Raw genomic sequence first — 17,100 nt, 5'->3', positions numbered from 1 at the left:
TCCTCTGTGAGACCATGACAAACTAAAGATTTAATTGTGGGGTCCTCTGTGAGACCATGACAAACTAAAGATTTAATTGTGGGGTCCTCTGTGAGACCATGACAAACTAAAGATTTAATTGTGTGGTCCTCTGTGAGACCATGACTAACTAAAGATTTAATTGTGTGGTCCTCTGTGAGACCATGACTAACTAACGAAGGTGGGCGCCACACTAGGTCCATGTGTTACATTTGATTGTCATTTCTTTCAGTCTGCTTTACTATGCAATAATTCCTTTATTGTCCTGATATCAATTTGTAAAGAGATAGCCAGTTATTTAGTAGGATGTCCATTGATTTGTGCTTGTCATATGCTTCTTGGATTGGATTTATTGTATAATTTTTATCCTTCCTTCCTTCTTGAAAGGAATGCTATAAAGTTTTGTGTAGTTTTCATTTTGTCCTACAAGAATGGGTACAGTTCTTTGTGTTGGTGCTTGCACTGACTTACGTTCTTGCTAGGGTTGTGTCTAAGTTACCAGTTTTCCCTTTGTCATTTAGAAGAGGTTTGTGGGGATACTTTGAGGTTGCATTGGTTCAGTCAGTAGTTCTAGCTTTCTGACTGACTCTAAGGCTTTATAATATTTTTTCCTAACTAAGTCAGTCCTTCTGTAATTATTAGGTGACATTCTAGCCTATGAAAACTTCCTCTTGTTGGAAAGTTAAAAAGGGGAATTTGGAGCATGCAGTGTTCTGATTTATTTTTTAAAAGGAGTCTGACTTCTCTAGTGAGTATGTTGGAGGAGAAGCCGGTGCAGCAGCAGCAGCAGCAGCAGCCTAGGCTGGAGAACATACTTAGAGCAGCATATACGTGGGGTGAGGGGTGTGAGCACACTAGTAAAGGACAAGTTCTGCATGTGTTCTGGTGGTATGTGTAAATAGGACTTGCTAATTAATACAATGTAGGCTAAACCAGAAAGGACATCAAAGATGGTTAAGGGTTTTTTGACCTGAGCAGCTTAAGTGTGGCATTAGCATTTATTGAAATGCAGTGGAGGGTGGATACATGTAACAGTTTGATTTTAGACGTGTTGAATTTGATATATCATCTAGCTATCTAAGAGAGATGTCAAGTAAACACATAGATGGGTTAGAGGAGAAGTACTGGCTAGAGATAGAGATCTCAGCATTGTCATCGTGTGAATGGCTTAAAGCTATGACATAGCTCATCAGGAAAGTGAATGGGAGAGGAGGGGTGGGAAGTGAAGAGGATCCAGAAGAGGAGACTGAGGTGGAGAGGCCAGTGAGGTGAGAGACAAGCCAGGAGGGCATTTGTATTAGCAGGCAGTGAGCAGAGGTGTTGAGCAAGGCAGGAATTTACTGCAGCTGTGTCACATAAGCTGAGTTAAAGCTGAGCACTGGATTTCGAACAACACCGGTGACCATAACAGACCATCTCAGTGAGTTGTTTGTCATCAAAGAGAGAAAAAGGAAGAATTGGGGATGGGAGTTTTGCTGTAAGGAGGGTCTTTACAGAAGGATGTAGAGCAGAGCCAGGTTTTAAAAGGTAAGGTGCTTTGCAGTACCCTTGTTGGCATGTGCAGGTACAGCTTTGCTGGTTTGTATGTCTCCCTGGGCTTTGTGTTGAAGGCGTGGATCCACAAAGGTCTTCCGGCCAGAGAGAATTGCATCAGTATCTGCTGTCTTAATAAAGTTTAGTCAGCATCCTTGTCATAGCTTATTTACTAGAGCTTTTGACAGCAAAAACAACTAATTTTCTTTTATTCTTGATGCCACTTTATTAGAGTGCACTCAGGGATCCTTGCAGTGTTAGAGAACCAGGCAGCATGAGTGAGTGCACACACTGAGGGTAGACTTCAGTTAGCTGACTAAGATACAGTGACAGCCTTTCACTAAAAGAAAATGCCAAGAAGCAAGTAATTGATTATTAACTAACTCTGCTAAATCTTTGAATGATTTATTTAAAAATATTTTTGTGTTTATACTGCACAGAGGGTGAATTTCCTCTTGAGACTTAGGGTTTTGGCTGGCACCTCTTAGTATTAGTGAACTGACTTTAGATAAATTTCTTTATACCTGATTCTTGAATGATGTGGGATTTCCCTCTGTTGAAGGTGTGTGGTTGATCGGCAGTTATGATTCACCAGACTAGCTTTAATATATATATATATATATATATATATATATATATATATATATATCAGTTTTTATAAAGGAAAGGGAATTTACAAATCCAAGGTTCCAGCGAGGAGCGCAGGAAAACAAAGAGCAGGAGGGCCACAGGCCCCCAAGATTTTATAAGTCAATATTAGCCTAAGGGGGACACGCCTTTAGCCGAAGGGGGACACGCCTTACAAAACAAGGTTTTTGGCTAGGCTTCCCCTTCATCTCCCCCTTTTGTCTAAATAAGACAGAACCAAACCAAATACAACTATATTCAATAGGAACAAATAACAAATATAAAATTACAAACAACAAATAATATTAAGAAGAAACATATAACAAAAGTTTTACTAAACATTCTATTTCAAGGAGTCTAAATAATGTAGAGGGTAACTACAATTATCTAATCTTCAACCCCATTAAAGATCTGAGAAGGGAAATAATATTACTTAAGCAACCAGGAAGTACAAACAAGAAACTTCCAAAATGTGCAACAAATGACAGAGACAACTGACTACCTGGGCAGTCACCCAAAGTTTCGTTTGCAATGTTGAGGCAACCAACTTTGGCTAAGGCCTAACACAACTGACATAACATTTTTCAAAGGCAAGGAACTTTTTGTAGAACTATCCTACCCTGTCTTGGCAAGATAAGACAATCCTATTTTATCAACTTATGGATATTCTGTATCTTTGTCAGTAGTTGAGGTATGGGCTTTTCTTTGCCCAAAGGCCAGTTCTGCCAAGAAGAAGACAAGCTCCCAGTGGAGTGCCTTTGGTGCTCAACATTTTCTCGGGAGTAGAGCGGTGTTGCCAGGAGTGATTGTGTCTCATAAGTACAAAACTCTAGGTTAGATTAAAGGCCATTTTCTACAGCTCTTCAAAGAGGTCGAAGATTGTACTATCTATACTAAATATAATTTCTATGTATCTAAAAAATCTGAATGTCCTAAATATAAATATGACAAATATATATGACTATTGTTATATAATTCTCGATACCTATATAACTTGGAGATTAAGAGAATAAACAACTGTGCAATAAATGAGGACAATATCCCCAAACGTAAACAATGTCATTACATAAATAATATCAGAGGTAGAATTGTACATTGCAATATGATAAATATCTCAATATAACAATTATTTTAAACAGAGGTAGAAGCATACTCACATACAGTGTTCAATATACAAGAATCAACAATGCAATTTTCTAAAAACAATAATTCACAAATACCAATCATCCCATCAAACCAGGTAATCCCCCCCTTTTTTTTCATAAACACCCCTGAGTCCATATAATACCTCCCCCATCCCCTCAACCCTATACCTACTACTAAATGATGTCCTTAAACCTGAGGGCAAACTCTGTTGGGAGAGGGGGCGTTGTCCTCTAAGATTGCTTCCAGCTGACATGGGGGTGATGTTCTTCTCAGGGGGTCCCGTGAAAGCAAATGATGGTAAAATTCCCAGAATAACATTTGGTCGAGGAAATTGTAACTAGCCTCTGAGTGTTTTGAGGAGGTCCGTCCAGAGTGTTGTCAAAATTGTGCACCATTTGAAACTGTCTTGTGTAGTTGGTACCAAAAAACAGGTCTAATTTTAGCGCTATTAAAAACATGACGTCATAGTAACCAGGTGAAATTGATGTTGTGGGGCCCCATCTTCATCCTGGAAACTTCAAAGATTACTGAAGGAAAATTTGTTGTTTGTTACAGGAAAGGTAAACATTATCTACAAAGACATATACAGACATATATATTTGATGGAAGGTATAATAAAGACAGACACAGATATGAGGAAAGGCAAAGAAAGTTTATCAAGTATCATTATTATTATTATGTTATTATTATTATTACTATTATTATTATTATTCTGTCCCATTTCATGGCTGCTGACCTGAGACAGAAACTCTGAGATATCTCTTATCAACAGGCTTGGAATTGAAGAGGGACTGAGCCATAGTCCAACTCCAAAACCAGCTCTACATACATATAAATAAAAGCACAGTAATGTGTATATATATATATATATATGTGTGTGTGTGTGTGTGTGTGTGTGTGTGTATATATGTGTGTATATATATATATATATATATATATATATATATATATATATGTAAAAAACGTTTTATACTTACTAAACCTATTCAGGTTCTGTGTTGATCCATATTAGGTTGTAACTAGTGTCCATCCATCAGTATTTAAATATCCAGGGTCCCTTAAGTTCTTTGAAGATGAGTGGTTTCCTGTGGAGATAAGAAAAGAACCCTGTCCCCAACCTATATGCTTTTCTTACCATCAGTATGATCATCATCCTTGTGAATGAATTATTTTTCTTTTCCAAGGGGCTTCTCCTCTTCAAACCGAACCTTTATTAATTTTGATGGTATCCACAATTTTTCCTCTCCTGTGGAGACAAGAGCAAAACCCCTTCCCCAGCGTAGCACATCTCCTGGCTTCCATTGCGAGGTCAGCACATCCTTGAAATAAACTGGTTGATTTAATTCAGCAGACTTTTCCATTATCCAATGTCTTTCTGCAGCCATTGTCCCCTTCTCATTAGCGTTGAGAAAATTCAAGGTTAATAAAGCACTATGTAACCTATTTCTAGGAGTATTTTCCACCCCTTTCTGTTTGCTTAACATATCCTTTATAGTTCTATTTGATCTTTCTATGACTGCTTGACCTGTAGGATTGTATGGTATACCTGTAACATGCTTAATGTTGTAATAAGCAAAAAACCGTTTCATTTTCCTAGAGACAAGCTGGACCATTATCCGTCTTTATTTGTGCAGGTATACCCATGATGGCCATAACTTCTAATAAATGAGTGATTACTGAATCAGCTTTTTCTGAGCGTAAAGCAGTTGCCCATTGAAAACCTGAATAAGTGTCAATGGTGTGGTGTACATATTTTAATTTGCCAAATTCTGCAAAGTGGAACACATCCATCTGCCAGATTTCATTCCTTTGAGTGCCCTTTGGATTAGCCCCTGCAGGCAGTGGTGTTTGGTTATAAAAAGAGCAAGTAGCGCATTTCTTTACAATCTCCTTAGCTTGTTGCCATGTAATAGAAAACTCTTTCTTCAAGCCTTTGCTATTGACATGATGTTTTTTATGAAATTCAGAGGCCTGCAGCACACTACCAATCAACAATTGATCAATTTCTGCATTACCTTGTGCTAGAGGACCTGGCAGACCCATATGGGATCAGATGTGTGTTATATACATAGGGCAAAGCCTGTTCCTGATCATGTCTTGTACCTGGATAAACAATGAGGTTAGTTCTGTATCATCAGGTATAAATTCAGCAGTTTCTATATGTAAGATAACTCTTTCTGAATATTGTGAATCAGTAACTATATTAAGAGGTTCTTTAAAATCCCTTACCACCATAAGAATGGCATATAACTCTGCCTTCTGGACAGAATCATAAGGACTTTGTTCCACCTTACTCAAATCTTCTGATTTGTAACCTGCCTTCCCTGATTTATTAGCATCAGTATAAAATGTACGTGCTCCAGTTATCGGAGCATCACGGATGATTCGAGGAAGAATCCAAGAAGTTCTCTTTATAAAGTTAAGCCTCTTGCTTTTCGGATAGTTGTTATTGATTTCTCCCAAAAAATTAGCACAAGCTCTTTGCCATGGTTCGTTATCTTCCCACAACTTTTTCAGTTCATCAGCAGTGAAAGGCACTATAATTTCCACTGGGTCTATGCCTGCTAGTTGACGAAGTCTCAATTTGCCTTTTATAATTAATTCAGAGAGTTTTTCCACATAAGCTTTTATTTTCTTACTTGGTTTATGTGGTAAAAAGATCCATTCTAAGATAATATCATCTCTCTGCATTAAAATTCCTGTAGGAGAAATTTTGGAAGGCAATATGACGAGAATACAACTGAGCTCTGGATTCACCCTGTCCACATGTGTCTCTTTTATTTCTCCTCAATCATTCTCAGCTCCTTTTCTGCTTCAGCTGTTAATTCTTTGGGACTGTTTAAGTCTTTTTCACCATCCAAGGTTTTATTTAAATGAATTATCATATCAGGTGTTATCCCAACAGCCAGTCGAAAGCTGGAAATGTCTCCCAACAACCTTTGAAAGTCATTAAGAGTTTGTAGTTGATCTCTCCTAATTTGTGCCTTTTGTGTCTTAATTTTTTGCAAACCTATTTTATAACCTAGATAATTAACAGAATCTCCTCTCTGAATTTTTTCAGGAGCAATCTGTAATCCCCATTTAGGTAAAAGTATTTTTACTTCTTCAAACAGTCTTTCTAAAGTATCCATGTTTGAATCAGATAACAGAATATCATCCATGTAATGATAAATTATAGACTTGGGAAATTGCTTGCATATTATTTGCAATGGTTGATTTACAAAGTATTGGCACAGGGTAGGAGAGTTCAACATGCCCTGTGGGAGGACGGTCCACTGGTATCTCCTTGTAGGTTGAGAGTTATTATAAGTAGGCACTGTGAAGGCAAACTTTTCTCTGTCTTTTTCTTGTAAAGGTATAGTGAAGAAACAATCCTTTAAATCAATAACTATGAGAGGCCATCCTTTTGGTAATAAAGAGGGCAGAGGAATTCCAGATTGCAGAGAGCCCATAGGTTGAATAACCTTATTGATAGCCCTCAGATCTGTCACCATTCTCCATTTACCAGATTTTTTCTTAACAACAAATACAGGAGAATTCCAAGGGCTGGTAGATTCTTTTTTTTTTTTTTTTTTTTTTTTGGTTTTTCGAGACAGGGTTTCTTTGGAGCCTGTCCTGGAACTAGCTCTTGTAGACCAGGCTGGTCTCGAACTCACAGAGATCCGCCTGCCTCTGCCTCCCGAGTGCTGGGATTAAAGGCGTGCGCCACCACCACCCGGCCTGGTAGATTCTTCTATATGTCGAGCATCTAATTGCTCTTGTACCAGCTGTTCTAAAGCCTGCAACTTTTCCTCAGCTAAAGGCCATTGCTTTGTCCATATTGGTTTCTCAGTCAACCATTTTAGAGGCAGTGTTGTTCGTATCTCTGAAGGGCCATCAATTGCTTTGCGTTCTTGTACAGCCCGAACAGCCGGTTTCTGCCTTCTGTAATATCTTTTAATATTTTCCTCAGTGATATAGGCTCTAGAAGCAGCAGGAATGTTAATTTGGGTATTCCATTGCTGCAACAGGTCACGGCCCCATAAATTCACTGCAATATTGGCTACATATGGCCTTAATTTTCCTATTTGTCCTTCTGGTCCTATGCATTCAACCCATCTCGTGCTCTGTCTTACTTGAGATAGGGTTCCAATTCCCAGGAACTGAACATTTATGTCCTGAAGAGGCCAATACAGATGCCAAGATTCTGGAGTAATGATACTTACATCTGCACCTGTGTCCAGTAGGCCAGTAATAAAAACGCCATTTACACACACTCTTAACTTTGGTCTTTGTTCATTTATAAAAGTCTGCCAAAATACACGTAACTCATCTTTCAGGCCGTTTTTGCTTTTAACAGCAGGCATGGGGCTTTCTAATTTTCTTGACGAGGCATGTTCTCTGCAGTAACCAGAAATGACTGGACCACAATCGCCATGGGGGCCTGCGAGAGGCCCCCCATTGCGTTTCCCAGTGGCAACAGGTTGCCTTGTCTATCTCTTGTTGACCTGCACTCATTTGTCCAGTGTCTGCCTTTTCCACATCTCCTACATATACCTGAAGGCTGAGTCCTCCTACGTCTGTTATTTCTAGAAGAGGCATTATTAATTATTATTATTATTATTATTTCTGAAAATCCGTTGTCTGCAATTCCTTTTAATATGTCCCATTTTGCCACAATTAAAACATTTGGTAACTTGATGCCTCCTTTTTGCATTAGAAATTGCTTCTTCTACCCATGCTTCAGTGCCATAGTCAAATGATTCAACATTCATTGTATGCAAGACCCATTCGTCCAAGGGCGCTGATCTCATCTTTAAAGGCCCCAGGATCCTTTTACACTCCACATTGGCATTCTCATAAGCGAAAGACTCAATTATTATACTTTTTTTTTTTTTACTGAAGAAATGGGTTTGTGTGTGTGTGTGTGTGTGTGTGTGTGTGTGTGTGTATTGGTTTTTTGAGAGACAGGATTTCTCCGAGTAGCATTGTCCTGGAACTCACTTTGTAAACCAAGCTGACCTCAAACTCAGAGATCTTCCTGCCTCTGCCTCCCAAGTGCTGGGGTTAAAGCTATGTGCCACCACCACCTGGCCTGTATCATATTATTTGAGCACAGTATTTTAAGTACAGGCCTACTAATGAGAAGGAAAATAATTTGTTCTTGAGGCTACTGTAATTCAGATCAGGATTAGTATTCCTATTATCAGATTCATTGCAGGATGTTCAACTCTAAAACTGATTCTTCTAGTTTCTGGGTGATAGAAAAACAAGGGCAGGCTGGATTTGGCATGCATACCATACTGTGTTTAACCCAGATACGTAGGTTATTGTATGTAGTTGTTATTTCTTATTTTTCTCAGTTATAAAAATTAATTTCCAGTATTTTTTCAAGCAGAGTTTGTGTTCTTCCTTTGAAATACTAATATGCACACTGTATAATTGTTTTCCTATAGTATTTAAAACTGTTCAAATTTTTTTTTTCTTAAACAATTGTTTCTGGTGTCCTTCCCTACTTTTCTCCAGTGGTAGTCCACCCTTATAACTACGAATAGCACCTAAACATGTGAGCATGAATTTCACTTAACTCCATTCGCAGGTAAACTTAAAATTGTGATTTTACTTTTTGTTTTTATTTCCAGATCAGCCAGCATTACTAATCTGTCACTGGATCGATCTGGTTCTCCTATGGTTCCTTCATATGAGACATCTGTCAGTCCCCAGGCTAACCGAACCTACGTTAGAACAGAGACTACTGAGGATGAACGCAAAATTCTTCTGGTACCAGTCTAGCATCTAATCTGTTGCTAGTTTTGAGCATAAAAAAATGATGACTTTTTATTCCCATAAAGAAATACGTACATAAGTGTCAGCTGGGCTTGCTATGCATGCCTGTATTTCCTGTACTGAGAAGGCGGAGGCAGGAGAATCTTGAGTTTGAGGCTCGTTTGGGATAAGTGGGGTGTTGCTCTAAAAAAATAAAGTTTACGAATTAGACAGGGAATGAATTAGCTTAACCTTTATTTTACTAGCATCACCTGAGAAACTGGGTAAATACTCTCTCATACTCATTGTATTACTGTTTTCTTTCCCCCTTTCATTTGACAAAATCATTTATCTAATACAAGAATTGAAGTTAGAATTAGGCAAATGTTTTACATATACATAAACTGAAAAAGAACGAATTACTATGTCATAAAACAGTTGAAATTAAAGTTTCTCGGAGTTTTCCATGTATGTAAGAATGATGTTTCAAAGTTTAAGTAAACTACAATCTAACTTCAATTGTTCTTAGAATTAGGCAAATGTTTTACATATACATAAACTGAAAAAGAACCAATTACTATGTCATAAAACAGTTGAAATTAAAGTTTCTCAGAGTTTTCCATGTATGTAAGAATGATGTTTCAAAGTTTAAGCAAACTACAATCTAAGAACAATTCAAAGAAATGTTAAATAAGTCTTTTGTCTTAAAGAGGTTCATTCAAAAGACAGAAGTGAGATCAGAGGGAATATTTTTACTAGTGAAAGAAGTAATATTTTATTTTATAATTTTATTGTGTTTGAGACATGACCTCTGTGTTGCCTCAGATTTCTCTATGTAGATGAAAGTGTCCTTGAATTCACAGAGATCTGCCTGCTTCTGCCTCCCAGATGCTGGGATTAAAAGGTGCATACCACTGTGCCCAGCTTTGAAATACTACTTTAATAATAAAAATGTATCAAAAGTATAACAGGTATATATTATAGAGAAATAAAATAGGAAGATTGTTAGCAGTTGAGGGAGTTAGGAAGTCTTCAAGGGCTTGAACTGGATTTCAAAGGCTGAAATTACTTTTGTTAGGCAGAATATGAATCTTATTTAAGGATATTACAAAGGTATAGATTTAGGATCAAAGCATTTTCCATGGACAATAGAATTTATTTGTCGAGATAGAGTTTAAGTTGGAATCAGTGACTAGTTAGATGAAGGTTATTTTGATTCATCAGTCTGTTTACCATTTAAGAAGTGATGGGACCTGGGAGAATGCAGCCAACAAATGACCGTGTTCTGACATCTCCCTCTTTTTAATTTTTTATTAGTAGGATATCCAGAATGGTTTTGATTTGAGATGTTGTAGCTAAATCTAGCATTCTGCGTAATACTCTGCCACCAGTACAGGGATCCAAACTATGTCCAGTACTATTGGTTACATTATTATATTGATCAGAAAAATCTAGAGAATAGCTTGAAAAGAGACCCATATGATTAATAGTTCCGGACCTTTGTAGAATTTAAGTTCATATTGTTTGTCTTTTAATAGGAACACAAATGTTTTGATGTTGTATGCAAATAGGAAGTGATTTAAATCCCAAAGAAAAATTAAACTCAGTTCTGTCTTTAGATGAATGAAGGAGTTTATGATGGTCCTAAGGTCCAAGCATAGACACAGAGTCATTAGTAAAGATAACAGGAGCTGGATCCATTACCTCTACCTGAGTTGAGGTAAAGGAGGATGAGAAGCATAAGTGTTCAGAGGCACTCTCTGAAGATGCACAGGTCAGAGCAGATAGGTACATTTCCAGCTAAAGGGCAAAAGGAGATATTGACCATATCATCAGAGGTCCTGTCTGCCCTTGTGAGGGCACCAAGGGAAAAGAAATCACACAGAGTCCTATTTCAACTGACAAGCTCTATCTGCATATCGCTTCCCAAATGACAGTTAGTGGCGCACGCCTTTAATCCCAGTACAGAGACAGAGGCAGGTGGATCTCTGTGAGTTCAAGGCCAGCCTGGTCTACAAGAGCTAGTTCCAGGACAGGCTCCAAAGCTACAGAGAAACCTTGTCTTGAAAACAAACAAACAAAACATAAACCCCAAAAAACCTGAGTGTTAGTTAAGGGTAATATAATACAACAAGGATCAAATACATAAATCCATATAATTGCTGACATTATGTTCTCCCCTGATTTATTTATTGAGAGCAAGAGGAGTTAAGGTAAGCAGTTGGTACTTTGTGGCTCTTAAGGTGTGAATAAATCCATTCCAAAGGTTTATTCTTTTGGGCTATAATGTAGTGGGGAAAGTAAGTAAGCTTAAAGGAGGTGAAAGATCTACATGATACACAGATGCTTCTTTTAGTCTAGATTCGAATTGCTGTGGTTCTTTTCTTCTCAAAATCATATGCAAGGACTGTCCATGCCAGCTTTCCTTCTAGAGAAGCCTTCTCTGGTTTCTGCCCCATTGTTCGTGCTCACCTCCTTCTGTGAGTGCCCTGCTTTCTTATCTCATAACCTATTTCAGTCCCTGTTCCTGTGCCACCTTTTTACCTCTCCAGCTGGTGGTGGGACTTGGGACAATGGAGCTGATAAAACGAGGCAGGTTAAAGTCTCATGCCATTGCCAGCTTTATTCAGAACATCAGACGAATTTATATTCTGAGGGTAAGAAGAGTCACATGAGATATGTACACTCAGAGCAAGCCACACGTGGAGATCAAGTCTCATGTGGCAAAAACATGTTTTCCCCTTAGAGGCATATAAATAAATAATAGTAGCCAGTTATGATGAATAATCTGAATTAAACTCCTATCTGCTATATCTGTTATATAAACACACATTCCAGGAACATTTCCATGTTTTAAAGAAACTAAGGTCACAAGACTCTTGCCTTGTTTTCTTGGAGTTTTCCCATAAGCACTCAGAATTCTCACACCTCTCCATATTTTGGACCTTGTTCTAACATCTGTCCTTTCACGTTTACATTTGAACTTGTAGTTCATGAACTTCTTTGAACGTTTTCTTGAGTAGGAAGTTATTTAACAAAGACTTTTCTTAAGAAACATTTACTGGTCAGTTGAGAATAATGGGAGGACATCTAGAATCTGTGGAGTGGAGGCTACTCTAACTAGGTTAGTGGAATTGACTGTCGTCTTTGTCTACCTTGATTTGTCTCCATAGAATGTATTGTGTGCTTAACTGAGAGACAAGTAATATGTGCCATTGACTGAAAAAGGAGGAACATTTGGAATATTTTGTTTTGAAGAGAAAAAAAAACCCAAATGAGTCAAATTGAAGCTGTTTCCATGCATGTGCCATTTATACTGAATAACTTATCAGGTAGCAGCTGTGAGGGACTCCAGACCGAGATTCCTTCTGAGCTCACAATCATAGGAACGCCTCTGCACAGGTCCCCAGCACCCCTCTCAGGGTGACTAACTGCTTCCATGTGATTGTAGGACAGTGTCCAGCTAAAAGAGCTGTGGAAGAAGATCTGCCATCACAGCAGCGGGATGGAGTTCCAGGATCACCGCTACTGGCTGAGAACACATCCCAACTGCATTGTTGGAAAGGAGTTAGTCAACTGGCTAATCAGAAATGGACACATTGCTACAAGGTATTATAATTTTAAGATGTTTTGAAATTATTCATTAGTTTATTGCTTATTAATGACTAGGGTGTATATTTGAAGATGTAAGGGTATCTTTTGTGAATAAGTTATGATGATGTTTTATGGGTTTGATGGTTTGAGGAACAAGCTCTTCAGCTTCCTTCATCTGATGAAAATGTTTGCAAGGAACCTGATTGGGGTCACAATAAACTATACTTAAAAACAAGGACTTGAATCTGGTGAGATGAATCAGTGGGTGAAGGCACTTGTTCCCAAGCCGGAAGATCTGTGTTGGACTAACCAAATCCACATGCTATAAGAGGAGGACTAATGTGGTGAAAAGCCCCATGGGAAAAACTGGGTGCAACAATGTACTCCTGTAACCCAGCTCCGGGGGCAGAGGCCAGAGGTTCAACTGGTGAGCTGGTCTAAGTGTAATTGATGAACTCCAAATTTAGTGAGATACCCATCTCAAAAGATAGGTGGGTATCAATTGAGGAAGACACTTCCTGTTGATTCAACTGCTTGCTTCACCATGTGAGCACCCATGTGCGCACAAACACACAGAACCTGAAATATGCAGTAATTCTTCAGATGGATCCCTAGCAAAGCTGGATAGGAGAATATAGCTAGCTAGAGTCTAAGGTCAAAGGGTTTTCTTGTCACTATTCTGTAATCCAGACATTGCAACCTGGATTGAGAATTGAGTCCATACATAACTCATTTCTGGAGGGACCTAGTCTGTCTCAGAGATCACATATGAAACATATGACAGACAGGATCTGCTGTTTTTTGTGTTAGCTACTTTTCTGTTGCTGTAATATTATACTATGTCCAAGGAAATTTATAGAAGAAAGAATTTATTTTAGCTTAAGGTTACAGAGGGTTAAAGTACATAATGATGGGTATCTTAGTTACAATTTCTGCTGCTATGGTCAAACACCTTACATATATGTAACGACAATTAACTATAAAAAAAGAGGTCATGAATTTGAAAGAGAGCAAGGAGGGTATATGGGAGGGCTTGGAGGAGGAAAGGGGAGGGAGAAATGATGTAATTATAATCTCAAAATAAAAAAAATAATTAAAAACAAAACACAACACAACACCATGACCAAAGGCTCCTTGAGGAAGAAAGGGTTTGTTTCAGCTTACAACATTCAGGTCACACTCCATCACTGAGGGAAGTCAGCACAGGAATTCAAGCAAGGGTATGGAGGCAGGAACTGAAGCAGAAGCCTTGGAGGAATGCTGCTTTTTTGTTTGCTCTCTAAGGCTTGCCCAGCCTCCGTTATTACATACCTGCTACCACCTGCCAAGGGGTGGGAGCACCTGCAGTGTGTTGGGCCTTTCCCTATCAGTCATTAATCAAGAAAGTGCTCCAGAGGTTTGACCACAGGCCATTCTAGTGGGGGCATTTTCCCAAGTAAAGAAAAACAAAAACAAGCAGAAAACAAACAAAATCCTAAACAGGACAGCAGTAGTAGCATTCCAGCAGCCAGCAGGCATGGCGACAAGAACAGTATGCTTAGAGCTCACATCTTGAACCACAGTAGAAGGGCAAGAGGTTTGCACCCTGAAAGTTGGCCTCCATTAACATAATTCCTCCAGTAAAGCTGCATCTTTTAAATCCCCCCAAACACTACCATCAGCTAGGAACCACGTGTAACATATGGGAACTGTCTCAGTCACTGTTCTGTTGCTGTGAAGAGACACCATGACTGTGGCAACTCTTCTTATAAAGGAAAACATTTAATTAAGTTTACAGTTTCCGAGACTTAGTCCACTACCATGGCAAGAAGTGTGGCATGCAGGTAGATGTGGTGTGGCAGAAGGAGCTGAGTTCTACATCTTGATCTGCAGGCAGCTGGAAGAGACTGTGTACCTCACGGGGTGTAACTTGAGCATCTGAGACCTCAAAGCCCACCCCCACAGTGACACACTTTCTCCAAAAGGCACACCTTCTATTAATGCCACTCCTATGCACCAGGCTTTCAAATACACGAGTCTGTGGGGACCATTCCTATTCAAACCACCACACCTTTCAAGTTACGATGTCTCTTAGTGTTTGATATTTGCTCAGATGAGTCTTCTCTCATGAGAATGAATAAGAAAGAACTAGCGGTAAGCAGGGAACCTCTGGATCATAATTTGGTTGTAAGTCGTTTTACTTTTGTGTCTTTAGTCAAACTTTTCAGTCTCTTTGAGACGTGGACCCCTTAGTTGCAGTGTAGGGAAATGATTTAGTATTGTAAATAAGCTCTGGATATTGAACAAAGTAATGTTGGCAAAGTGCTTTATAAATTTGTGAAATGTCATATACTATAATGTGTTGTTTCCATTTCATTCATGTATTTCATATCTCTTTAATGTTTGTGTTGTTTGAGTATAGGAGCCATGCCGTTCTCAGTGTTTTTACTTTGTTAAGGATGAGTGTGAATGCCGTATGTACTCAGTGCGTGCTCACTGAGACTGAAATGAGCCTGTTTTCAGGTCGGCCTCACCAGTGGTTTCTCCTTTGCTACATCACCTAGTAGAGTTTGTTTTCAGTAGTTCTTTCTTACCCCTTATTTATCTGAAGACCATTTGATAGTTCCTCTTAGATTAGAAATAAAGATTTAAAAAAAGAAGTGTTTTATTATGTGTCCAACATACATTACTCTGTATGATTTTTTAAATTTCAATTTTCTTGGTCTTGATTTAGGGCACAAGCGATAGCAATTGGACAAGCGATGGTTGATGGACGTTGGCTGGATTGTGTCAGTCATCACGACCAGCTTTTCAGGGACGAGTATGCTCTGTACAGACCGTTGCAGGTAATTGGTAGGGATACTGCTGATAAGAACTGCTGATAGCTCGTTTCGAAATTCTGTTTTCATTAGTAGGAATAAAAAGTGGGTGAATCACCTAAAGACTCTGTTTCTAAAACCTCTCAGACTCAGTGCTGGGGACGTGCTCCTCCACTGAGTGGCCTCCCTCTAGGGTCAGGCGCTATGTGTGCTGTGCCTTTGCTCACACTGGGCTTCTGTACTTATTTTACTGTCATTTAATTTTAATGCTTTTCATTTTTACTTTCTTTACTTTAGGACTAAGAGCGGAAATCAGAGTGACTTGAAAATTTGATATTAGCTATTGAGATAGATTTTGACTCTGTATACAAATCGTATACTAACGATTTAATGCTAAAATTTATTTTATAAGAATGAAAATTATTTATAGATAATTATGTTTGTTTGTTTTGTTTTGTTTTGTTTTTTTTGAGACAGGGCTTCTCTGTGTATCCCTGGCTTTCTGGAATTCTATAGACCAGGCTGGCCTTGAACTCAGAAATCTACTTGCTTCCACCATCTGGCTATAGATAAATTTTTTAGAAAAGATGTGATTCTTTAAATTTTGGTTTATGTAAAAGAATACACACACACACACATATACACACATATTCATATGGTGAAACTGTGAGCAGCTTGTGAACGCTGATTTATAAACTGAAGTTGGAAGCCCCATAATTGGAAATGACCAGTAGCCTCATAGAGTGGTGTGCTATAATTTGTTAGAATCAGATTGTTTTCTAGGGGGTTAGAGTTGCCAGGGTTAGACTACATTTTATGCTATCTTCACTCAGCACTAAAGGATGAGGTGAGACCTTGCCAACTACATACCAAAGAAATGTTCATTTGTAAAATGCTACATTCGCTTTGCAGCAGTGAAAATTATAATCTTAAGAGTATGGTTATCGGGCTGGAGAGATGGCTCAGAGGTTAAGAGCACCTGCTGCTCTTCCAGAGGTCCTAAGTTCAATTCCCAGCAACCAAAAGATGGCTCACAACCATCTATAATGAGAGCTGGTGCCCTCTTCTGGCAGGTGCATGCTAGCAGAACATTGTATGTATAATAAACAAACAAATAGTATGGTTATCAATATGATACTACTGCTTTGTACCTCCTTTTTGTTATTTAGCTATTTTTTATGTGAATTTATTGGGTTGTTAGAGTTATAGAAATATAGGCCACAACTTCTTTATCATATGCTGATGCTGTCACTCAGGCTCAGTTGCTCGGTTTGCTTTGGTCCTTTCAGAGTACCGAGTTTTCTGAAACACCTTCTCCGGACAGCGACTCGGTGAACTCTGTGGAAGGACACTCTGAACCATCCTGGTTTAAAGACATAAAATTTGATGATAGTGACACAGAACAGATTGCTGAAGAAGGCGACGATAATTTGGCTAGTAAGTTTGACTTTCTAAGGTTGTAGTGTTTATGGCTTATTGCTGTGCTGGAATGGTGAAATGATTGTCTTGTGTATGATTTATGGTTCCCACTTGATCTCAACATGTGATAGTAGTGATCTTGCTTAGATACAGTATTTTCTGAAGGCAGCTTGTTAGTCAACTGACATTTCTGGATGTTGCCATGGCCTCTAGTTTGCAG

At 38.6% G+C, this 17,100-nt stretch overlaps 1 protein-coding gene across 6 annotated transcripts in view; it reads left to right on the top strand.

Moving 5' to 3' along the window:
• The window catches only part of Pikfyve (phosphoinositide kinase, FYVE-type zinc finger containing), a 93,137-nt gene that overhangs the window by 20,943 nt on the left and 55,094 nt on the right, over positions 1-17,100 (top strand). For all 6 annotated transcript variants that reach the window (XM_038338980.2, XM_038338982.2, XM_038338979.2 and 3 more), the window contains 4 exons: positions 8,946-9,084; positions 12,521-12,678; positions 15,377-15,488; positions 16,751-16,898. In XM_038338980.2, coding sequence (XP_038194908.1) covers positions 8,946-9,084; positions 12,521-12,678; positions 15,377-15,488; positions 16,751-16,898 — 557 coding nt within the window. The remainder of the gene's footprint in view (positions 1-8,945; positions 9,085-12,520; positions 12,679-15,376; positions 15,489-16,750; positions 16,899-17,100) is intronic.

Source organism: Arvicola amphibius, chromosome 8 (assembly GCF_903992535.2).
Source record: "Arvicola amphibius chromosome 8, mArvAmp1.2, whole genome shotgun sequence".
Lineage (NCBI taxonomy): Eukaryota > Metazoa > Chordata > Mammalia > Rodentia > Cricetidae > Arvicola > Arvicola amphibius.
This window is presented reverse-complemented; position numbering and strand designations above follow the sequence as displayed.